Source organism: Bombus fervidus, chromosome 14 (assembly GCF_041682495.2).
Source record: "Bombus fervidus isolate BK054 chromosome 14, iyBomFerv1, whole genome shotgun sequence".
Classification (NCBI taxonomy): domain Eukaryota; kingdom Metazoa; phylum Arthropoda; class Insecta; order Hymenoptera; family Apidae; genus Bombus; species Bombus fervidus.
This window is the reverse complement of record NC_091530.1, coordinates 10,697,993-10,724,871: the sequence shown is the minus strand read 5'-3', so window position 1 is coordinate 10,724,871 and position 26,879 is coordinate 10,697,993. Positions and strand designations below refer to the sequence as shown.

Sequence of the window (26,879 nt, the reverse complement as noted above, 5' to 3'; positions counted from 1 at the left end):
TGCAAAGCACACATTATGGGGTTCGAGAATTAGCACACCGAGAGGTAGAACATTGGAAAAATACATTAGAAGCAGCAACCTCAATGTACTATCTACAGGAAAACCAACGTACTGGCCGACAGACCCCAATAAAATACCTGACCTGTTGGATTTTGCAGTAACAAAAGGGCTAAATGTAAGCAAATTAAAAATAACAACCAGCCTCGAGCTTAACTCCGACCATACACCAATTATAATAGAATATACAAGCAAACCTCTACTTTATAACAAGTCAGAGTCGCTTTGCAATAAAACCACCAACTGGCAAACTTTCAAAGAACTGATCGAAAACAAAATCAACTGCAATATCCCGTTGAAAACACCTGAACACATTGAGCAGGCAGTAGCAACTTTGACAGAAATAATACAGGAAGCAGCGTGGGCAACCACCACCTATGAAACAAATAGCAGGCAATCAAAAATTATTCCGCAGGACATCCTAGACAAAATCAGGGAAAAAAGAAAAGCGAAAGCAAAATGGCAAAAACAGAGAACACGAGAAAACAAGAAAAACCTAAATAAACTTGCAAAGGAACTAAAGAATAAAATAAGGGAACATCATAATAACGAATTCTCAAAATTCATCGAATCACTATCCGCGCATGAGAATACCGACTACTCCCTATGGAAAGTCACTAACAAAATTAAGAAAACAGTAAAAACAATCCCAGCAATCAGAAAAATGGACAACACATGGGCTAGAACCAACGAAGAACAGGCAGAAGAATTCTCAAAGCACCTACAAAATATATTTTCGCCGTACGAAATTGATAACAGCATCCCTGGATGGCAAACAAATGAAGAAGTGGAAAATGCCAGCAACACAACTGATAAACGCTGCACCATACTCAGCACAACAGCGCAAGAAGTTACAAACTTAATTGAGGCAACAAAGACAAGTAAAGCACCAGGATTTGACTTGATCAATGGGAAAATCTTAAAAAACCTTCCCCCAAAGGCAATAAGACTAACAACGATAATATTTAACGCAATTCTAAGAATACAGTACTTTCCTACACTATGGAAAATAGCACAGATAGTGATGTTACCCAAACCAAACAAAAACCCACATTTAACTGCATCCTACAGGCCGATATCATTACTACCTGCGTTTTCCAAATTACTAGAGAAAATAATATATAACCGCTTAAAACCAACAATAGAAAAAGAAAAACTAATACCGAACCATCAATTTGGATTCAGGAATAAACACTCCACAATAGAACAATTGCATAGACTCGTCAACGAAATCTTACAGTCGCTTGAAACAAAACAATACTGCACAGCACTCTTTATGGATATCGAAAAAGCATTCGACAAAGTTAACCATGAAAAACTTCTTCAAACAATCAAAAAGCAATTTCCAGAACAAATCTACAAACTACTCAAATCCTACTTAAACAACAGAACCTTTGTAGTAAAAATAAATGATGCATACTCTGAAATTAAGGACATCAAGGCAGGAGTACCGCAAGGAAGTGTCTTAGGACCAATATTATACACACTATACACGGCAGATATACCAACAACTGTCAACAGTAAAACACTGACGTTTGCGGACGATACGGCCATACTAGTGAGGCATGCAAATCTAGAAACGGCCGCCGCACTACTACAAGAACACACTACAAAAATAGAAAAATGGCTGCAAAACAAACAAATAAAAGTGAACACCAGCAAGTGCAACCACATAACATTTACACTTAGAAAAGGAAAAACACCAGATATTCAACTGAACGGCGCCCACATAGCACAATCAAAGCAAGTCAAATATCTGGGAATAAATTTAGACACACGCCTTACATGGAAGCACCATATAAAATCAATAATAAACAGAATAAGTGCAAAAAGGAAGCAGATGTACTGGTTAATCAATAGAAAATCTAAATTAAGCACAATGAATAAACTAAATATATACAAAACAATAATCAAACCAATCTGGACATACGGAGTCCCATTATGGGGGACGGCAGCAATGAGTCACATAAGCAAAATAGAAATAGAGCAAGCAAAAATCTTAAGGACAATAGTTAACGCTCCATGGTACGTCAGAAATGAAGACCTACGAAAAGATCTAAAAATTCCAACAGTCAAAGAGGAAATCGCTAGATACGCAAAAAAGTACAAAGAAAGACTTGCAGCACACCCAAACCAGCTGGCTGCTGAAACAAATAAAACCAAAATAGAAAGAAGACTGAAGAGGAAGCATCCCGCAGACCTCGAAATAGAGATGCAATAGGAAACCTAGAAGATGGAACCCCGCTGGGGGTAACCATCCACATGCTATATTTTATTTATTTCTATTTATTTTTATTTTTTATTTTTTTTTTTTTATTCTTTTATTCTCTAAGCTATAACATTTTACCAAATGTCCTTCTGGACAAATTGTAAAAATTTAATAAAACAAATAAAAAAAAAAAAAAAAAAAAATGTAAACAATCTATCCGTGGACGTTGCCTCCACCAAACGAACGTGGAAAAAGGCCATACGACATAAACCAGTGGCGTTTGCACACACCTGTGGGGTTTCATTTTCAGAAAGCGGAACGCGTTGACTGTCTTTCAGAGCGGAAGAAATGTCTTGATCTCGTCTCGCTCTATATTTTAGCATTCTACCCTTTACTACACCTTTATCGACGTTTCCTGTGTCACGGATATATGTTTTATTTTTCAAACAAATTCCAAGAAGATTGCTTATTTACTGAAAAAATTGTTGCATGTGAGAACTAATCTATTCGAGTAATTCTAATACTTTTGCTTGTCTATTTTCTCAATTAGCATTTAATCTTTAACAAGAGTAAATTTCTAGAAAATTCACAGTTGAAAGTTCAAAGCGACAATTTTATATTTTCTGTAAATTTTCTAGTAAGTCGTTTCATAAGTTCTGTTGTCTTTTTAGTTTGTCGGTTGTCTATTTTCTTAATTAATATTTCATCTCAAATCGATACAAAATTTCAAGAAAATTAACAGAAGCGTGGAATGGAAAGTCATAATCAAGAGTGTTTACGACATCCTATGCTTTATAAACTTAATGAAAAGAAGAAAGCAAAGTAACATGTCTGCCAGCTGAACAGACAAATTAATCGGCATGGCTCTTTCGGTAATCAAAGAAGTCACGCAGATGCGTGAAATCAACACGCCTGTTAAGCACGCGTCGTGCACCAACCCCAAATTACGATTTAACGATGATTAATCGAGCAATTGATACAAAACTAATTTTCCGGTTTCCCGCCTACTTTCCGCCTCCTCTCTTGATTAAATCTGATTAATGACCGTGAAATTCCATCGACTCAAAAGTGATACGAAACGACGATACCACGGTAAAGTATGAATAGTTGATAGTGCGATAATTTGTCGAGCCGGTAAGTAAATGAAACTTCATTGACTGGATGTCGAACGGAATTGAGCCCTCCATCAACTTTCGAACCCTCGTGAAGCAACCCTGATTTTCTGCCTATCTAAATCACTGTCGACATACACGAAAATTAACTACTTATAGTTCGTGACACGTACAGACATAATCGATATTATTATCGATCTGCTGCTAAACGGGTTGTTCGTTTTAACTACGAAGGATAGACGTTGTGTTAACACAACACTTCATTTGTACATTTTTTCAATCTATTTATATCATCGAATTCTTTTTTCATTTAATGCCTTGGTTATGAAAGAGAGAATTCCATAAGTTCGCTTAATATTTTTGTCTATTTAGATTCTATAGTTTAAAAAAATTCAAGTAACTTACGTATTTATAACATTATGACAAAGTATATATTGCTTGCAACTTAATAGCTTGACCACTCAATCTTATGAATTTAAAGTATGTTATACTAAAATACAGTGAATTACAAAATTACTCACAGAGTTCAGAATGTAGCAAAAATTAGGCAGTTACTAATATCTTTTTTATTATAGATACTTAATTAGAGTTCTAAAGTAATTGTTATATCATATTAAATATAATGATTTACGTACAATATATTTATCAGATCGATAATTCCAATATGAAGAAGTTGAAATGAAGATTAATTCTTACGAATCTTAATATTCTTTTGTTTTCTTCCAATATCATTGTGCTTGCGTATCCGCATTTCACTCAGATGCGATGAAAATATATCAACAACGAATGAATGGTCGGAAACTAAAATTTCGTGTATGAACCAACGAATCGCGAATCAGCCGCAGTTACTCGATATAATTCGGACATAACTAAAATACGGGAGAACCGTGCGTTTATTGCAAATCCGTATGACAATGGGAGCGACTGGCTCGTTAAAATCGTCGATTGCGTTGACCGACATGAATTTTCATGAAGAACGACTTTATTTTCATCCGCCCCATACCACTCAACGAACCGGGCCAATAAGCCGCGATTTTATGGTTCTTCGAAGCGCTAGATGCCCGACAAATTTCACCGTTATTAACGCAGACCGTGATTATTTGAAACGAATTCTCTCTGTTTCTGTCTAGTCTATGCATATCGCAGCGTTGGTGAGATAATATCCGCGGCAATACCACCGCTTTTATACCGCAGCATTAAAGCAAATCACTGTGTGCACCGCCATCCAACCCGAACACTGTCAACTCAATTGCGAATCGTCAAAATCGTTCCACGTTGTATCGACGTGGTTTAGTACTAAACCGGGCTAGAGTTACAGATTCCACTTTATGTCTTAATACAACGAGGTCCAAACGCAACAGCATCATTTTCGAAGGTGCAATAACCATGGTTATGCTGCTGGCTGGGTTCTACAGTTTGGTATTTCAGACATTATGGATCGATTCATTTTTTAATAAATATTCTAAGCATGAAGCTTCGTTGTAGGGAGAATTAGCGAAAGAAGTGATAAAAAAGTGCAATAGTTTTCCAGAAATGAGTGAATTAATAGATCATTAACAAAATAAATGAATTTTAAAGGTTCGGTTTTGCTATGAACCCTTCGTCGGTGTTGTAATAGAATACGATTCTACGCCACAAATTTAACCCTAAACTTAATCTAAGAAATATCGACGTATCTTGTCATAATATATATCCTGTCGGATATACGTGACTCTGTCAGGCGCAAAATTAAGCAGGGAAAAGGCTCGTGAATTTCATGGAACCGTTAATTTTACGTAATAATTGGTAACTTGGTCAGAAACTGGTTGCTATCGCGATTACGGACAGCGTAGCCATGATAACGGCTGCGTTTTACGTGCCTGAATTTCTATCGAGTTACAGGGAATCGCGCGGTTAACTCGATTGCCACTACGCTCATGAGAAAATTGCAAATTGTTCACGATGACGAACGCATCGAGGCCGGTACTCTAATTGCGTTATCGTGCGCCGGTGCACGCTTTGCCGGCATAATACCGCGAAACGGCGCGATTCCAGCGAAACTGCGTCTGTTACGCGGACTGATAAACGAGATTGAGGCCTCGTAAACCACTGCCGGTGAACCGATTCCGCTGATGGGAATGGATCTGCTGGAAAATTGGCCGAGAGAAACTTATTGCGAAATGGAGAAAACGTTGGGATTTTTACAAAATATGATATATTCCAGAGTAAATAACTAATACTAACGTGTGTAGTAAAAAACAGTGTTAGAGTAACATACAGTGGCATACAATAAGCGTACAGTGAATTAACATATAAATTGCATACGGAAATGTCAGAAGGAATACATATCATAGAAAGGCCAAGGAACGAGTAGATGAGCACTATCCTTGGTCAGACACGTATTTACTGAATAGTAGAAACTTGCATAGTTTCATGATTTCGACACAGAGACAATATACTAATATTATATAAACCAAATATAGGTAAAATGTGGACTCGAATAAACCATATACTAAAATGAAAACTAAATATTCTCTGTAAAACGATATTAACGATAATTACTTTCGTTTTTATCTATCCTTATCAAATTCACTCTGAAAGATCATTTATTTCTACGTAACTCTTCTATTCAACTTTTTATTCAAAATCCTACTACCTTCACACAAAACACACAAAGAAATTTCTGATGGATAACATTCCTCTAGAACAATATACAATTTCGAAGATTAAGTATCGACTAATTTATATGCGTGTCATAAGATGCCTCTGATTTCGAGTATCTGATTCGTCCAGTCGAAGGTAGTTTGCTCCTCTTATCGTAAGCCTGATGAATCTTCACCTGTAATTGATGATAGACCGGTTATTACTGATCGCAGAATTCACCCGTAAGTGGTATAAGCCGTCATAAGTCAGACGCGTGGTACGTTGCTGGTCGCGATAACAGGTCAGGTTTCTTCGAATCCCTATCGGGCTAATCTTCTTGATCGTATATCATGCAGAATGAATTGCATTATCGCACGAGCTTGTTTAACAGAGAGAGGGACTCGAATATCTCGGTCAACAATCCGTGGTCAAACGGTACACCATTTGCGAAGACTTTCGGTGGAGATACGCAATTTGATTGATCTATTCGGAAGCCATCGTGCGTGGGGAAATGTGAAACTGAGATACAGGGATAGTTTGAACGTGTGGTACAGTGTAATGTATCAGATGCATCACGTGAAAGTGGAGTGAATAATTAATTTAACCCTACTCCTTCTTAATCTTACTCTCGTATTAACAAATCAGAAAAGAGAAATTCTTGGCATTTTTCTCGAACATAATCAAATTTTTCTATCGTTCAAAAATTGTTTAAGATTTTAAAGAATATAATACAACTTATGTGTCTTACCTCGCATATAAAACCAGATTATTTTATGCACAAGAAAATAAGTTAGCAGGCTCCATTCTCAACTTTCCAGAAGATACGATTTCCATTTTAAATTATATAACTCCAGGGTGTAAAACATAACACGATAAACGTAACTAACTCAAAATCTCCCATAGAGAATCTTATCTACACTGTGTTCGGTATAAGTATAGTACTCTCCCTAATGCCTTAATACAGGCTAGTTAAGAAGTTCATAACACTGAACTCGAAAGTTTATGGTATTTAATTATGTATACATCGGTGCATCTTCATCCTTCTCTATCTTCTACTCGGTGAAAAAATTTCAACCTTCATTCAACATTAATTGCACATCACACTTTTTAATTTTTAAACTCAATTCATTTCACGTTCAATCGTAAATTGTAATCATTACGCGATAAAGTCACGACACCGAATCGATAGGGATTTATGGATTTAATATGTTTGCATGTAAGGTGATGCACAACCACCTCGATAGTGAGACGAAGTTTGAAATTAAGAATGGTCTGTTAGCCTGTGTAAACACAGTTTCGACAAAGGGTTGAGAACTAAGTCAAACGATCCAGTCTAACATCTCTCCTTGCTGTCAATATTTATCTTGGCTTTTAAATGTTCGGGCTGAGACTGGCCAACTGACGTAACACGTACTGACATTGCGATGGCAGGACGGAAATTTCGGAAATTTTTAATTGTCCGTTTTAAAACTCTCGATTTAAAATTCATACTATTACCGTGAAATATATGCAGTTGCTCACAAACGTAAGTAGATTCTGGTATAAATGATATTTACTATTGTTAATTTCTGACGATATTAATATTGCTACATAAATATAGAAATTTCATACATGTAGAAATATCTATAATTTATATATGATATTTAATACTAATGTTCATTAATTGGATTTTAAAAACTGCAAAAAGATGGTAATTAGATCAGAAAGAACACGTGCCACTGGCGTTTGTTTTACTGGTTCGACGAACGGAATTGAAGCTGCCATGATGAATCACTCGACATTTTGGCAAATAGACAATCAGTTTAGCTGATAAAACAAAAAGGCCTGATCGGTTCACGGTTGTTTCCCCTTCACTGAAAACGCTGCTCTACTTGGAAATTATAATTGCGTTACAGCATATAAGCTATTTTAGTTACTGCTGCGAATTAATTGTAATTAACGGGCCAATGTGATTTTCTACTATAAATGATAAAACGAACTTTGTTTAACCAGCTAACAGAGCGTGCCCTTTAACTAGTTTAACTTTTTACTATAATAATATACCGCTGGGAATAACTTTGATAATTAATATTTTAAATAATCTCCAGAGGTTCCTTAATTGGTGATTCGTTATAAGTAATATTCGTACATAACTATCGTAATTACCGTTTTGCCATTTTACAAGTTTCGACGACTCTATAAACAATATTTAATACACTGGTACAGATAATAATTAACAAACTTTAATATTGTTTTAAATTAAAACAATGTTGAATATCGAACGTTTCTCCCTATTAATATATAGTGTAAAATAAAAATTTCATCGATAATATCAAATCAAATTTGGAGACTTGTGAAACCTTCCTGTAACGATGCCAAACTTGTTTTCGACTTCAGTTTAATTGGTGATTCGTCAACTAATGTTCATGAAAGATCATTGGAATTACTTTCTTGCCGCTTAGTTAATATTAGCACAGTTGGAAATTGTCTTAAACTTAAAAATATTCACCATCGAACATTTTTCCTTAATAAAAAGACATTCCTGCCAATGTTCGACAGTGATACTTTATATAATGTAAAATGCAATAATGTCAAAAAAAGTCATGATTTCTGAAGATAAGCAAACAAAGTGCCAGCGTTAGAATCACAGGGAACGACGAAGACAAAGAATCGATAAAACTTTTTGATATACTTCTCTATTCGTTCCTTGAAACACAGCAGATGTAATAACGCGCATGACAGCCGCTCTCGACCAATCGACCATCTTCACGCCTGTCCATGCATCGCGTTAAATCGACAAAGAGTGCATGCGAGTGATACGCAGCTCGAATCGACAGTGGTTTTCATCATCTTTCAACCTCTTTTACCTTTGGAATAAGGAAAAGACAAAGTTTCAGCAAACCTATATGTATATCAGAAAACTGTCAAAAATATTTATTAAATTGTAACAGAAAATGTCCGACTTTATTGTGCCAGTCTTCTAAATCCATCTTCTCTTTCAATGTTTATGTTTGTAAATATATATCATTTAAAAATCGAGAATTCTCTCTTCTCTATATATACGTGATTGCAATTTTGTTTACTTTTTAGAATTCAATAAAGTATGGAAAAGATGTGTGAAAAATTGAATATTCCATATGTTATAACTAAACTGAATCTTTAATAAAAATATTGTAATATCCAAAGGTGAATAAAATATCGAAAGTACAGTAGTCGTTATAATATTTATTAAGAGAGAGCAAGAAAGAAAGGAATAAAATGAAATAAAAGGAAATCATACAGGAAGGAAATATATCACAACGACATAGAACCGCAATTTAAAACTATTAGAACTCACCACGGAGTGAATTCTCCTCTATAAGCATCCCTTAATTCTCTAGAGGTATCCTGGCAATAGCGTATTTTTCCGCAAACAGAGCGACTCTCCCTAAAAGCCTGGAATTCTTTTTCTTAAATCTATGCCAAGAACATTCAGGGTGTAGCAATGCATTATTAAAAATCTAAGAGAATTGGTAGCAATTCCTTCAAGAAGATTGCGTTCCTGTGTTGTTTCAGAAGAAGCCACGAGGAAGGTTCTCCCGTTTCGTTTAATCGTACCATTCGAAATTGTTTATTTTTAACCCTGGCAAAGCAGGTTCGTTCCACGGCGAACAGAGAATTCCATCGCAATCTCGAGGAGTAAGTCGATTTTCGCCGTGGCTTGGAAATTTTTCGCATAAATCCAGCCAGGGAGAAAACATACATCAGTGCAAGAATCTGCAAAAAAGGTCCGCGAACAATGCAGGCGGAGAATTCACACCGGAAAATACCATTTCCTTCGCCTTTAAAAAAATACAGAAGGAGAAGATTACATTTAATTCGGTGTGCCGGGCGTGACATCGAGAAAAAGTTACAGGAATGCTAACATCGGTATTCAGAAGTTTGGCTTCATTAGGAAGTACGCTTTTTCCTTTTTTTTTTTTTTTTTTTTTTTTTAGAACAAGTATCTCACAAATTCTTGTGCTCTCCTTCGCGGCAAATTTCTCCATGCTGCTAAGTGAAATTCGATGTTTCAAGATTTTATGAGAGGAATTCAGAAACTTTCCGATGTAAATCTTTTTTCTAAGTAAGATATATTTAACATTTTACAAGATTGGTCAATATTCTTTTCAATATTACTAGGATTTCAAAGGTGTAACAATTCAATTATCGATCGTCGAAATTCTAACAAAAAAAATTGTAAAACTGCTAGAAAAAATAGAATATTGCAAATTGCTTGATCGTGTAATAACACGTCGCTTCTCACGATACTTTTTACCAATCAAAATTCAATGTACGTACTTGTTAAGCTTCGAATTTAAATTCCAGTTTGAAATAAAAACGTTAGAGATTTGTAAATTTTGATTGATCAATACAAGATTGATGAAGACATTTTCAATTCTCTCTAGCTACAATATTTTAATTAATGAAGAGCTATCGATCATCCGATGAATTTCAAAATATTAGTTAAAAATGTGTTTCGAATCTTCCAATCGCGATTTTGTAGACACAACTAAATAAAAGCAATTCGACAGTCAATTCGAGTTCGAACGTTTACAATAAATTGATCCTACAAAACAAATTTAAGATGGATATCAGTATACGGAGATAAACTATCGGTAACGTAACATTTATTACGGACTTTAATGGATAGTTTCATTCAATTTGTTCGAGGATTACAAGAAACTTTCCATCATAAAAAGAGTCGACAATTGCTACTATTAGAATATTCATGTCGAGTGACAGTCTGCCACCTCGGGATACGGAAAAGAATGTTTTCATCGACGTTTCAAAAGTCGTTCGTGTGAAGAGGAAGCGGAATTTTCTTCTTCCAATAAATTAATTTCGTGATACATCTTTCAATGCTTTTGATTACATTTACTCACAATTACTTTACGAGTAATTAACGGCCGTTTAATAAAAACAAATTTCTCATCCGTTTAGATTAAACTAAATCGACTCGAAATTTTAAATTTAATTTATTCTTACGTCGTAAAAGACGGTATATATGAGATACGATGTTGGAACGGAGGTTTTAAATAAATATTTAATAAGAGCATCTAAGATTCAAGCTTAAAGGGAATTCAATGGGATCCTCTTGTATTAAAAGGATATTTAAATCGCCTTACATTACAGCTTTACGAGACGTTATGAAGGAAAATAGCGTATAAACTACTGCATAAAACTTACAGTGACAAAAGACACATATTCTACACCGTAAAGGGATATTTCATAGTGTTTATACAGTACAATGTATTATTGTGTTTTACGCCTCATTTGTCTATTCGTTACAGTTAAAGGATCGTTATGGGTAGCAATTAATTAATACAAAATTTCAGACCAAAATAATTATTCAGGAAATAATCATTATCTTTGTTGTAGTAATTCGAAAAGAGGACATTCATGATCAGGGATTCAAGTTTTAAGTTTCCAATTTTGAGTTGACAGTGTGTGACAATATTCGTGTCGACTAGTATTCATTAACGAGTGATTCGTTAGGTTTTCATTATCCCATTTCCCCGTGCGATCATGTAATCCAAGCAAGCTGTTGCGTAAGTAATGTACAAAATACAGTCAGTGACCGAAGTCGATCGTAAATGACGTTTATCGAACGATTCGATAAGTTAACGGGAACGTTTTAACTATGTCGGAATGGTACCTTCATTTCGACCTATTTTTCCATAAATGAGGCTGCCATTAAATCCTACTGCGTAATCGATGGAAATTTATCTTCTCAATTCATGCCTATTTGTCTCGCGATTTCTTTCTCACCAGTAGAGCGTCAAGTGCACTCCTTAACTTTGTAATAACTACGTCGAAATGGACCGAGCCACTTTTTCGCCACTCTACCAAACCACTTCGTAGATTGCCGGGCTGTTTTTGTGCTTTCGCTCATTAAGAGCCAAGGAGTGAAATAATATCTACAAGCTGGTTAAACATGATATTATTAAAAAGCATAACTAAAATAATATACATGTTATTTTGTGCGGATAGAGAAATTGTATTAAAATATTTTATAGAAACTGCACAGACATCAACCAAGCATTGCGCGATTCACTTTCATGATTTAAACTGAAAGATATTTCATCAGAATGCTATAAATATTTCAGGCTTTCTGGATTTCATAAGATTAGGATCTAGGTTCTGAAAATAACTACCATCCATTTTTATCTTGTCCCTTTTCTTTTCCCTTTCTCTGAAGATAATTCATGATAAAACGTTTTGATGCGTTGTTGAAAGCTTTGACTGAATTATCATTGTTTAAAAGTTTTATCAAAATCATACATTGAAATTATTGGTTCCTTAAACATATTAAAACAATTTGGGAGTATCGATTGCCACTTTGCTGATATAACTTGCCTGGTCTACTTACTTTGAATAACTGACAGTGTTATAGCCTTGTAGGTATAATCGTCATCTCGTTGAGGATGACGGTGGTTTGTTACCAAATGTGTACAAAATTACTTATTAAAAATTCCAATATTACATTAAAATTAAGCGCACATTTAATACCAATCTATATTTCACTAAATTAATGAGAAAATAATTTAACATAGTTTACAGGAGCTTAAAGTTGCTGTGTACTTCTTTGCATTTGATTCCTTTGTGCGCTTCATGAATCCACATCAAAGGGAAGACATTCGAACAGCCCCTAGGCTACCATATTAAGATCCCAACTTCCGTTGGGAGAGCGCTATTCAAAACCTCGCAATATATCTTCTTCTTCTTCAGTCTTCATATCGCAGATCTATTTTCTTACTTAGATGGTCGCGCTCAATGAATCACGTTACCGAAACTTTCATCCATATTCGATCGATGAAAAATATTTCACCAAGAAAGGAAATTCGTGAGATTCTCAGAAACTTTTTCTTCCCAAATGTTCGAATTTTTCTTTCAAATCAGTGAAGAAATTTAAGAGAAGAAAGAGATCAAAAGAGAAGATTCTATTATTGAGAGCGAGAGAGAAATATTGATTTTTCGTCCAACCCAACCGATAGAAAATTCCGCCAAGTCTGGACTTCATGAAAGCGATAAAGACTATCAGCGTAGATAGTGAAATTCCAGTGAAACTGACGCAAATCCATTACACTTGCCGTGAAATGTTTGCAGAAACTTTACATTCACCATAAAATTAATTTCGCCGATTTCCTACGCGCGATCGACCCGGCCAACGCTGTTGACGAGAACCGACGCAAACATAAATCGTGTGTCGATATCGGATGCAACGATTCGGTACACTCTCTTCGGTGCAATTAAAATCACGTTTTCCAGCGAGCGATTTCGAAAACGTCGGTAATCAAAGAGCGTGAATACAGACCCTGTGAACCAATTTTTTGAAACGTCGATCTCAACACGAGAAAATCGTCGAACGTTACTGCATACACACGGTCCATATAATTATTTGCTTTGCTAAACATCGCGTTGTTGATTTCCAGCAACACTGTGATCGCTTTTTGAGTATCTGCCAACTGTATTTTAACGATCCGTTAAAACGATACATTCCCACGAGGAGTGTGTCAACATTTTTCACAGCTGACTCTTTTACATGTCTATTACTCGTTATCAGATACTCATTTTTCGTCGTGACGAGGCATCTTATTCATTCCCCTTAGGAGCCATGTTCTCGGTTGAATAGGCGTATTCTGACGCGGTTTCCCGTGTTAACCTTTTGAACTTGCGAAGCATTTTAACATTTCTTTGCATCAACTAAAAATAACTGGTAGTAATTAAAAAGCAAACAAGGGAAGGTTAGAATAATTCTGTTTATCTATGCTATAATTAGGAAATAGTATTAATTATTTATATATTGGTGTATTAATCCTTTGATTCTTAATGTTGTACTGTTAAAAGAATTTTGTAAATTTATTTACATATTATTCATCTTTAATCTCATAATTTGTATTTATAAAAAGATTTTTGTTTATACGAAATGTTACATTTATTATATTGAAAGAAGAAAAACGCGAGTGAAATAAATATTTCGCGATATTTTATCAATATTCTGTTATTCGTCTAAGTAAATATGAAAAGAAGACGAAAATTTTGAATTATTTTATCTTCCCTCGTTCCCAGAAACGTGTTTGCCTCAGATTCTTCCTCTGCCAACGATCTGTGAAAGGAAAACCAACTCGAGGAAAGTTCCATGTAGAACGAACGAATTCCTGACGATGTTTGATAACCTCAGTCATTTCCATACGTTTCAAATCGAGCGTTTCACAGGTTTACATAAGGGCCAGTCGTAAACCGATTCGATTCTTGCTACGTAACCAGTTCACGAGCCCCGCCTGTAAGAGTAACTAACTAATCCGAGAGCAACGAGCGTTGTATACTGCAAACGATCCCCGTTATTGCAAATTTTAATGGGTACGCTGCACGCGATTCTTCGAGATCACGATAATCTCGCGGGACGGCTTAACCAGGATACTCCGTTGAAATTTGAATTTAATTCCTTGGATGTCCGAGCGTCACGCCTGCCGATCTCCACTTTCGCGAATGCTCACTCGATAAGAAGATAATCTATTTTTTCGATGCAATCACGTAGGATTTATATCGAAATGTTCGTGTTCGTGTTCAAAATGTTCGTTCGAAGCATATGTTGGAAGTGAAGCGTTCGTATTACGAAGGATTCTCGTCAATTTTCGTCTTTTTGGTAATTATGCAGTTTAATAACTTTTCCCAATTTTTCCCCAGTTTTTTATCCTAATAAAATCGAAAAATTTAAGAAAGATCGCTTTTGTTAGAAATACTCTGATTAATATATTTGTTTTGAATAAAAAATTGTACGAAAGAATTTTGATAGAAATCATTCATGTGATACACACTTATATACTTTTGGAAATTATCTCTTGTATGAATTTAAAATTTTGTATAAATTTTAACGTTTGTATAATTATAAAGAAACGCGAAATTCAATTACCGAAAACCGATTTTTTTCCATTGTTCTTTTTGGAACATTTAGGGTTTTATTGTTTGTAAGTGTTTTATGGAATTGTGGTTTCACGGATTTAAATACCTTTTATCGAGGCTTCGTCGTTATCCACAGTTAGCGTTTTATCGAGAATATAATATTCGAATTTTAAAAAACGGACATCGATTTCCCATGGAATGCACAATAGCGAAACCTTGTTTATGAAATATATGGTGAAAATACGCAACGTATCCGATTGAATATCTTATCTATTGTATTCTGTATAATGGATTAGGATATGCATATTGTTTTGAATTTGATTAAAATCGAAGAAAATATCACTAAACCTAGCTGAAATCCAGGAAAATAAATAATATTTATTGCACCGATGCGATAGAAGTTGTAATTTTTTCATTTTTCACTGTATTTCCGTGTTCCGTTGATTATCAATTCACGGTAAGTAAAAAGCGGATTAACAATTTTTATTTTTCAGGATATTGAATTGCCTGAAATATTATACATGTGCCTGAAACTGTACTCTCTTTTATATTTGGATGCTCATGCTTCGACTACATTGACGTATATCAATCAAAATTTGCAAAAAGATATAATGCAAGTTACCAGCATCGATAATATTACCTTGCATAATATTAACAAGTTTGGTAATGAAACAAAAGAAATTATACTATTTAACGAAAAGTTATCTATTAATAATAATGTACTTATTACACATAAGTAGTTGTAAAAAGTATTGGTAATATTTTTATTAAGCTTGTACGGTATGTTGTTTGTTCTAATCTACCAGAAGAAGACCATTTTATTTCCACGAGTCACGTGTCAGAACGGCTACCAGAGATAACCGTGCGTAGAGTCAATACGCAAATAAACCCTTCGATATTCCACAACAACGTAGAAACGTCAATCACACGTCCAGAGAAAAACTCGTTCCAATTGTCAAGCGAAATCGACAGAAAAAAAGAGTTAAAAGGCAGTTCGAACGCATAGGCGTAAGCAGTTTCTAACTCATTCGTTTACAAATATAAACGATTCGAAAACACATTTATTGAACAGCATTTTACGTCATAATTTCCCTTTAATAAACCTTTCAATTCACACATTTCCTGAACTCCTGTCAATTATACAGGCTTGAACCTACCTATAATTTTATAATGAGTTTAAAAGTAACATTTTAACATATTTCATAATTTTGCGCGTGTAACTATCCAATTATCGTAGAAAAGCAACGATTAATTTTTTTAATAACACCACTTTGAATCCACGTCTTTTCTTAATTTCCACAAAATCTACCGCACTTAATAATCGATCTATTCAATATTAAATTTTTAGGAATTTCAGATTTGAATCTAAAAGTAACACATGGCAAAAATCAACAACTCAAACGCATGTTATCAAATATTGTCCAATAAAGAATTCAAAAATATCCCTACTTTCTTTCCAGTCTTTACTTTTCAGTTATTCTTATTAATCGTGGAAAATCCACCCTTCTGTTCATCAGTTAACTGGAAATGATCGAGTTGCTCCAGCGATAAGCACCATAATGTTAAATCATTCTGTTGACCCTAACAGTATCATGTTCAGGCGTTCATTGTTTAATGAAGCGTAATGCTAGGTGGACGTTCGGATCTACGACGTAATCCTCGGCAAAAGACGGCGGAATGTCGACGGAAGGCATGCATGAAAGCCGATTTACCTGTGGTCGTATAAGCGAGCCCAAGTTGTCCTGAAACGATACACATTCATAAGGGAGATCGGCCAGGAACGCGGTTCATAGTACAATCCTTGCCGTTTCTACTTTCGTGGATTATTTTTAGGGGTCAAGTACGTTTCATGGTTTCCTCGTTTCCTCAGCCGTATTTGCACGTTTAATGGATACATCAAAGAAGTGCAGAAAGAATGTGTTTTCGACTTAGAGTTTCTCGTTAATTGCGACGAAACATTGCCAATTAGAATTTTGTGGTTAGGAATGTTGTCGATCCAATTTGCTCGGTTTCCTGTTAAGTTTGTTGGGTAATTACGGATGATTGCGTTTGATAGAAATGTACAGATCACGCTACGAAATATACGTATGCATGGGAAATTGAAATATTAACAAGTTATTGGAAAAGCTTTTTTTATTAATTATTAGAGAGATGTGTTTCGATAGACTTTTGTAAATACTCGAAGATTAATCTGCCCTTCTTACTTAAAATATTTTATCTGCCATTCCGAAACTAAAGTTTCATCATTTTGTTTATTCCAAAACATAAACTTGCAAAAGTTTTCATAGCATTGTTATACCACCATACCAGAATTTTGTCCAAATACAACGAATAAGATTCAACTATTCCAAGGTAATATCGTGAGTTTTAATAGCAAATATAAACGCAGATTCCAAAGGTGAGCATAGAAACCATGATATTTCTTAAGTTTCCAGTTAACCTGTTCAATAGCACGAATATTAACGTCACTCCCAAGAAATAAAAGAAAGATTTGTTATACCACCAAACGAAACAGACCGAATTTCTCGTCCCATGTTTTTATTGAAAAAGAAAGGAATAAGAAGAAAACAATGTTGCCAACGGTCACTCGATATCATACAAAGCTCGTCGACTTGTCCCCAATATTTTCGCTGAAAATTCGGAACGAAACGTCGTACTATGTCATAACTGTGTATCGGGAACGTTGCATCGAATGACAGACAGCGTAATAACTCGGCCGAAAGGAAGGTTTTGGGAGACTGTGAGACGCCCTCCAAGCAAAGAATGAATTTTCTGACGTTTAATATTCGCGTTGAAACGACAGTTCTTGACCGAAGATTCGACCGTCCTGGTATACTTTGATGCAGCGTCACAGTTATGAAGGCAAATTCTTTGTTCCACGGATCAACAATTTAAATATTTCATCAATTGTAACTTCCTCTTTTTGTGTCTTAATAGAAAATGTCACGTGTCAGATATTACTTTTGTTCGTCAAAAAAACATCTCTACTCTGTTGCGAATTCTCGACTAAAGAGCAACCGGTTAGGTCAAACCGATCGGTCAACATCGCGTACCTCGAATGACTTAACGCTCAAGGTGGAGGAGGTTTAATAGATCGAGTGTTAGAGTAATCTAGCACTTTATTTGCACTTGTTGTATAAAGGTAATGTCTGATGTTATGAACACGGTATTAAGATCTTGTTGAGAGTGAAGTATTTCACCCGCACGGTACGATATCTGATGATGAACTGTCCTCCTACGTTGCTGATTCTCCCTACCAGCCGTTGGGTTTCGTCCGTCCATCGTGCCTTTCCAGCTGGGCTTTTCTTCGTGAAGAAGGGAATGGGCCTATCCGTGCCATAAACAGACGGCCGCTCAAAATTCCGAACATACTTTAACAATTACGATTACACCTTCGTGGCCGGTGTACTTTTCTGGTGGCATTACCAACTGATCGAAGCAACTTTGAGTTAATAAATATTTATCGTGTCACTCGACTTTGAAAACAAATTTTAAATGCAGTAAATGATTAATTCTTCTTACTTAACGAAGGTGCCCTGCAACGTTCGCAAAGCACCAAACTATCAAACAAACATCAGCAACATCGGTTTTATCAGGATGAAACGCGAAACTATTATTGACAGAAGCAAGTCACGTAATAGGACCGGGCACACGTTCCCGTTGAATTACCAGTACTCAATGAAACGTTTCCCCGTTACAAAGAGAAGTGAGAGGGATAGGGTCCGGGGATAAATAGGGAGGCGGAGAAGCGGTCTAATTTTAAGCGTCGAAGTACGCGCCGCGCCATGTAAACGAATGAGAACGAGGTCCGCATTTCCTAGTGGCGAACGCTTGGATTTGAGCCTAATGGCCCGTTGACCTTTCAGCACCTGTTGATCGCCGTTTATCAACGATTTGCATGCGCAGATTTGCTCGGATCACCTGACTTCGCTCGGCGAAATGAAAAGCTTATCCTCGAGCAGCGCGTTGATCGACGTAGACAATCTCTCTGCGTGGCGATGTCCCGTGACTCGTAGCGAAGTTCAAATTTATTGATTTTCGATTCGCTACCGGTGCCTCGCTTTGTCTCGCTCTTCAACCCTTTTCCTCGTCTCTCTATCTTTCTGAATCCCTCGCTGCTCGAGTTTCCTCTCGTTATTAGGAAATTGAGATGCTCTATAACTAACAGTTGCCAGAATTTTCATCGATTTTTGATAACGATGAACGTCCTGTAAACTGAAGAATTTCAATGGAGAACCTCGACGATAGCCTTGAAAAGCATGCAACAAGCCAGAGATGTTAGTTCATGACTAGTAGCCGTCATTGAATCGCGAATAAAGAGATATAAGTGAAATTGGAGAGAAGTTGAGAAGGATTAATGGCTTCATGCTTGCTACAGAGAGATTAATGTCTTGTCTTTGATCGGGATTCCAGGTTGACTTATAACATGTTTCCTTTTCATAGTAAGAATCACTGATTCGTAGAAAGCTGTAGATTAATTCTTTTCACTTCTTTAACAGAGGCTGTGATCTTATGTGATGTTTTAAGAAGGCTTCCGTTTCCTTGCTCTTATTTTGTGTCTTCAAGTTCGAAGCCCGACGAAGTTGTTACGTTGTTTGAATTCCGCTGCAAGTTCTTCCGGCCGATATTGATTATCGTGAACGTTGGAATAGTAAGGATGTCTGCTTGAATACTTTAAGCATGTAATTAGAATGATACGGCTAGATTAAAAGAGAGAAGGAATTGTGTAGACAATGCGGAAACAGCCTAGTTGTTTAATGAAATTAAAACTAAAAGCTATTTTATGTAACAACATCGATTATTTATGTTGTTTCGCGTTTTATAAAATGTTATATTCAAGAATTATATTAATACTTATTATTATTATACATATTATATTGTATTGATATTTTATCATATTTATGGATAAACTTTCGTATGACTTCATCTTCTTATTAAAACAGGAGATATTTTACAATTAAACTTTTTACAAATGGTTTCGTTCAGTGTACACCGTCTTATATTTTCACAATGAGCAGAGCAGTAAACTGCAACTGTTGGTGCTACAAAACGCAGAATGACTAAAAGTTGAAGTATTCCCTGTGATGATAGTAAGCCGGTATCGTGTTACAAATTGACTGTAAAATGCAGAACACTTGCCGTGCGAAGGGTGAAAGCCAGTGACAAGGAGCACTGAAATACGAACACTCTCTCCGTCATCCTGGTGCAACCTCGCTACGATCTCTTCGTAACTGTCGTAATTCGTTTTATCGATACCAGCTGGGAAGATTGCTCGGGCGAAGAGCAGGATTTCTCAAACCATCGTTATCCCACGAACGAATTATCTCTCGTAAAACACAAGAATCGATGCACTGCAAACATTATCGGCAATATTTCGCGAGCTTTACGACGGTTGTTTTGTCACAACCTTTCTTTGCACCTTTGTCATTCTAGTGAATCTCTCCCTTAACGCGATTTCTTGTAAAGAAATTTCTATCTTCTAAAAATTTCGACTTTTTTTTGCTATCTTTAATATTTCTCTATATTTTTAATTTTCTTTTGTAATATGTTTCAGCCAAATTAAAGAAACCAAATCTATTTCCTGCATGAAGGAATAAAAGAAGAATTCTGTATAGAAAATTTCTTGGTACCTAGAATTTTTGGATTCATCGTAAACTTTTTTATTCTTTTTAATCTTTCTCTTTATTTTCAATTGTTTCGTTCTATCGTGCTATTTTCCAATATCGAATATCGAATAAAAAAGACAAATCACTTTTTTACATAAAACTATAAAAAAAGTTCTATACAAAAAATGTCTATACCCCAAGAATTTCAATGTTTTCTAACCGTTTTCACTGTATTTTTAATTTCTCTGCTTATTTTTATACTTTTTAGCCTGTTTTACCATATCCAGTATCAAACACGCGTTACCATTAACTGAAAAACGAGAAATCTATTTTCTGCGTGAAAGAGTAAAAAGATATGGAAAAATCAAACCAATAGGTTTTTATCTCTTTAACTGAAACCGGTTTCTACATATTTCGCTCTCTTAAAGTAGTAGTCTAACTTCGATCTTTTCGATGCGCTTAACCTTGAAAGAGTGAAATATCGTTTGCATTCTCAGCGCCTTTTACCTGGCCACAAATTCCCCTTTGAGCCGAGTAGAAAAGTAACGATAGGATTAAATATTTATCCTATCGAGCGGTTCGGCAAGTCGGTGATATTACGTCGCATGAGGGTGGTAAACCAGGGTATAACGTCACCGTAGACTGGCCACGAAAAAACGGAAAGCTCGAGAAACGACATGCCAGCACATAGGAAACTACAATGTAACTTAACTATGCTTCTCATCGCTGTGCATCTTGTCACATTATGATAATCTCATTCGAAAGCGTCAAGTTCCTTGCTAGGCTCCAGTGACGCGTAAATGATTAAATGATGTCTGAAATAACATTATTTGTATCCTGGTTATACAATATCATGCAACAAATCTTATAGTTAGAAATAAAAAAATGTTATAAAATAGATTTTTCGTTTTTAATCCAATTGAAATATATAATTGTTATTGAAAGTATTAGAAAGGAAACGTTTTTTTAGAGAGTAATAATTTTAAAATTCAATATATGTCAATCAATTTTGTACTATAATTTTGTACTACATTACCTCTATTTTTATTTGATTTTAATATTACATATGTATGTGTATGTACATATATGCTTGACTCTTTGTTGAATATTCCAAAAGTATTGATTTTTTATTGTTATGAAATTCAAGATTAATAAAAACAGTTGAATTTCGATGAAACCGGGTTTAATTTAAAATATAAATATAATGTAATTTATTTTTTACAGCAATTAAATAGATAGGTAATTTGTAAATAAAGAATCCGAATGATCAGTTAATTCGTCTTCGCTAAATAATAAAGAAAAATTATTATTATCCTCATAATCAATTATGACAAAAGATAACTTTTTTTGTTAACAGTTGTTCATGATCGATAACTGCGCGGACGATTGGCGGATCGCGATGACCTGGCAGAGGATCGCGCAGATTTCACTCGAGTTGTTAATCTGTGCGATCCATCCGATCCCAAGGGAAGATTATTTCCTGTGGACGACCAAGCTGGCAAACAAGGGCGGTAACATCGGTTCGACATGGGTGCCATACGACGTCATCCTATCGTTGCCGATGTTCTTCAGACTCTACCTCATCTGTCGCGTTATGCTGCTGCACTCGAAGCTGTTCACGGACGCCTCGTCGCGCAGCATAGGAGCCTTGAATCGTATTAACTTCAACACCAGATTCGTCCTGAAGACCCTGATGACCATCTGCCCGGGAACCGTGTTGCTAGTCTTCATGGTCTCCTTATGGATCATCGCCTCGTGGACGTTACGCCAGTGCGAGAGGTAAAACAATTAGAATTTATTTTTATTTTTAATTAGTGTTTAATTTCTCATCAAGTATACGTAATATTATTGGCTATACTTTAGGAAAATATACGTATTACGTGCGAAACATCAATATTATAGCAAACAAGAGAAATAAACATAGATAAAATAATTAGAATTTTTTTCTTTTAAAGTTAGTAACTCTCAGATACAGATATTTGTGGGTTCTCATTGTCCTGGTTGTAAACTACACAGTCCTTTATTTTTCTTGAAACAAATGTCGCTTTAACTCCATACAATATTTTCCACAACGCTACGTGATTTTACTCCTTCGAACGTTCCTCCAATACTAACCGATAACAAGAACATATAAATCGAGTAATGTAATGATAGATTACAGAAGAAAACTAAATCAAATTTGTCGTCCTTTAATTTATACCTTGATACCAGAAAGATATTCCCTTTTATATCTTTACCATTGTCTTGAATATATATGTATATATATCTTTTTTTTCAGAATGTTTTGAAACTTGGATTTGAAATTTCGAAATATTTTATAAAACACGTATAATATACGTATAATAAAAGTATTCAAATACAACTTTCGTGAGCCAGTGTGCATAAATATATAAATATTTAATATTTAAATATGTAAATATAATATGTAAATATTATAAATATGTAAATTAAGAAATAGATCCATTGCACATTTCATAATCCATACACAATCTGCGAACATTGTGAGGCCTTAAATGACGCATACAGGACAAACACGTAGATCTTCGCGATTAACGTTCGAACGTCGAAGAGACTGGAACGTAGGGGTCGGTAGTTAAAACGACAATGAAGGATTTACTACAGGGCTCGAGATTGCCGGGCCGCGTATAATTAAATTCTCCTGTAAATAGCAGAGCCGATTTAGGGAATCGTAAAGAGCATCGAAACGATCAATCTTGCGGGCCAATATAAGACTTCGCCAGTCTCTCGCGCGACTAAGCGCCATACCTTCAGATTTTTTCTCTTTTTCCTTTCCCGTCGTTGCTCTCGATAAAACCTTCGTTCGACTTTTTCCTCTTTCCCTTCCCGATGAATAGATCTCTTCCAGTCTTTTGCCCTTAAATAAGACATCCACCGACTACTATCGTTCTCTCTCTCTCCCTTATCTCGATGTGTCTGTGCTGGACGAAGAGGAGACGAGTTAAATTTTCGTCCATGTATGTATTGTCGAAGGTATTCTCTCTTTCTATTTCTATTTCATTCACGATCCTCTTTCTGAGGTCGATGCCTGCCTTCGAAGAAAAGAGCTTTCCGATTCTTCAAGCTGAATGCCAATGAAATTTTCTGAGAATTTATAACGCTGCTTCGACAAAGACACGTTCCGGAAAGATTGCAGAAGTTTCGTAGAAGGTGATAAGATTTATATACAAAATCTATCTGTTTGGTGAAGTGCTTATTAACGCGTTCAACGTGGATCTGTTTGGGAAACACTTCGATACATGGTGAGCACTTACTTAATTACGAAAAATGTAATTGATCGGTTTGGCTTCTGAGAGATTCATATTTAATAAGAAATCACAAAATCTATCGATATAATATATCAATATATCTATTCGTAAAGCTGTCGTTCATGTAAAAAGAGAATTTTTTTTTTTTTGTGCTTAGAACTTGCAAAAGGGCATTTTCTTCTATTGCTGTCTTTTTCGTGTTACTTGTTCCTTCATTCCCCTTCATCTCGTTTTCCCGAAGTCCCAATTTCTTGCGGAATTAGAATTTTACACGCGCGATCCACGGTAGGAACGAACCTTTTCCTCGAGATCCACCGACTTGTTTGTAAAAGGAACTCTAATGGAAACTCACTGTATCTTTTTATTTCCATGCGTGGAAAACAAAGATAACGTCGCGTTACAGTTTTTACTTACATTTTATCATGATCGTTGTCGACGTAAAATTCAATGTAAGAAGATATAAGATGTCACTATGAAATAGCTACACGATGCACTAGATAGACATTAAGTCGTAATATTCTCTTTCTTAAGTAATATGACGATTTATTAAGTAACGTTCTAGAAAATAATTCATTTTTAAAGATAACCTTTGCAGATATCCAAGAATTTACGACTGTTCAAGTATATTACTTTCTTAATAAACTGTCAATATTCTCTACCACTGATGTTTCAGTTGCCAATATCGATGGCAGATTTTTGTTTTAGAGCAGTAGACATTATCATCTTCTTTCGGCAGGTAATCTGTTAGATCGTGTGCTTCCTTTCCCCTTTTATGGTCTCAGCCTGTCTTATCTAGTATCTTTAACACTTTTCGATGCTTTTAATGATGAGAAAGGTTACGGCCAATAGCTTGACACTTTTCAAGCTTTTAAGATTACCCGTATTTTTTTACCGCTGAATTACACGCCTCTGTTGTCACACTTTTATAATTGATCTTTATGTCCAAAAATGATATTTTCTTGCAGATTATTATAAAACATGGTAGTAATTTAACGAATGAGATTTGATGTTCTATTTAATCTAATTTTTTCATTCGTTCGGTTTACTGAATTTCATATAATCATTTTCCATTAATCTAATATTTTATTCCAATATTCAAAATAAATTGGAAGATGAACATTTCATTACTTTACTTAGAGTTTATTTCAATAATTTTTTCATTCGTTCGGTTTACTGAATTTCATATAATCATTTTCCATTAATCTAATATTTTATTCCAATATTCAAAATAAATTGGAAGATGAACATTTCATTACTTTACTTAGAGTTTATTTCAATAATTTTTTCATTCGTTCGGTTTACTGAATTTCATATAATCATTTTCCATTAATCTAATATTTTATTCCAATATTCAAAATAAATTGGAAGATGAACATTTCATTACTTTACTTAGAGTTTATTTCAATAATTTCAAACTGAACGACAATTTATTTTAACTATACGCCAGAAACGTTTTGATCCTTATGTCTACCTTCCTCTGTCAAATAGGTAGATCATGCAGTCGTAATAGTGAAAGAAGTCTTACGAAAGCAACCACTCAATTACGTTTTCTTCCTCCATCTGTCTCCCATTGAGGCATACAACGTACCACGCTCGATTCCGAAAATCCCATATCTCATTCCGCCATCTTCGTTCCATCGTTTCAATTATTTCGAGAGGGAACCGTACTTTTGGCGAAAACACCTCACCGCGTAACCCAATTACGCGCCTTAAAACCGACAGCTAATTAAAAAAAGTGCTTCAATTGATAAAGCGAGACGGGTGGAATCACTCTTAATGGCGTTTAAACATGTTACGGCGAATAAATTGGAAACGTCGCAGATAAGGGAATGTTGGCATTAGTATAATTTGAAATATTCTTGAAAAAAAGACTAATAATTTGACGAATTAGGAGAAGAGTTGCAAAGCAACTAATATAAAAAGTATGATATGACTTTTAAGAAAGACACGTTACGTTTATATCGTTTATATCTCTTGACATTTATATCTACTGTATCTTTTGTCACATTAATCACAACAATAAGATGCCTTTTTCTCTTTTGCTTTACATACGTGAGTATAAAAAGTATTTTTACGCAGAATATTCAATCCAATTACCAATAAATAAAATGTTCAAAAAATATAAATCGATGAAAATATAAGGATAAAATCAAAGAATGGAAACTCAAACGCGATTGGAAACTAAAACAAACCGTGGGATTGTAGGTCTAGCGACATCAGAACCAAAGTACCAAATATCGAGTCGATGAATCTATTTCGATCTCTCGAGTACAGGGATCGTGCTCCGGACAAGCAGCAAAAGAGATCTCGCCCTAAAAGGAATCTGCTGTAACACTAACTGTCCCATTAGAAGAGTTCAGTTTAACGAGCAGGATTAGTCGTGGCGCGTGTTATTCTGATGTCCCACCCCGGTTAACGATTTCCGATAATAAATTTCGTGGATTTGACCGGTCGAAGAAAAGACCTCGTTTGCTCGTATACGCATTTTAACAAACGAGATTGAAAGCGGCAGTATTATCATAACAGGCGCCGTTAATCTTTCGGGACTTTTTGTTCTCGAGCAGCAATTTAACTCGAGTAAATGCATTTGTAATTCGTTTTTTAATTCAGCCTCTTGTCATGCAAATCGCGAGTGTATGCATCGCCTGGATGCGGTTTAACAGTTTCGAAAATCAAGCTTAAGCAATTAACTGGTTAGAAGGGCCGCGGAATAATGGTGGTATTGTAATGATGTGCTCGTTAATTTTTCGCGTAGTTTTGAGAAGTATGAGGAAGAGGGTCATGAAAAGAAAGTAAGAGTAAATAGGGATACATAGTATTGGAAAAGTTCTTACCGATATACGTTCGTATCACACAGGCTCATGAAAGTATAGTAGAAATATAATATATAGGGGAAGAAAGGTAAAGAAAAGTACGAACTTTCCTTTGAACAGCTTTAAAGAATAATTTTAGTGTCAGACTTGTTTGAATGTTGTTAGTATTGTCTATGCGTCAAAAATAGTTTCTACGTTGAACTATGGTCTCTCGACTATAGATATTTATACAACTTCGTATTTTTATGAAAATTTTATTTATTTATTTAAAATACTTATTTGTTTATTTC

The 26,879-nt window shown here is 35.3% G+C and overlaps 1 protein-coding gene across 2 annotated transcripts in view; it reads left to right on the top strand.

Moving 5' to 3' along the window:
• The window catches only part of Sk (small conductance calcium-activated potassium channel), a 248,829-nt gene that overhangs the window by 205,216 nt on the left and 16,734 nt on the right, over positions 1–26,879 (top strand). For both annotated transcript variants that reach the window (XM_072016863.1, XM_072016865.1), the window contains one exon: positions 21,868–22,289. In XM_072016863.1, the coding sequence (XP_071872964.1) occupies positions 21,868–22,289 (422 nt within the window). The remainder of the gene's footprint in view (positions 1–21,867; positions 22,290–26,879) is intronic.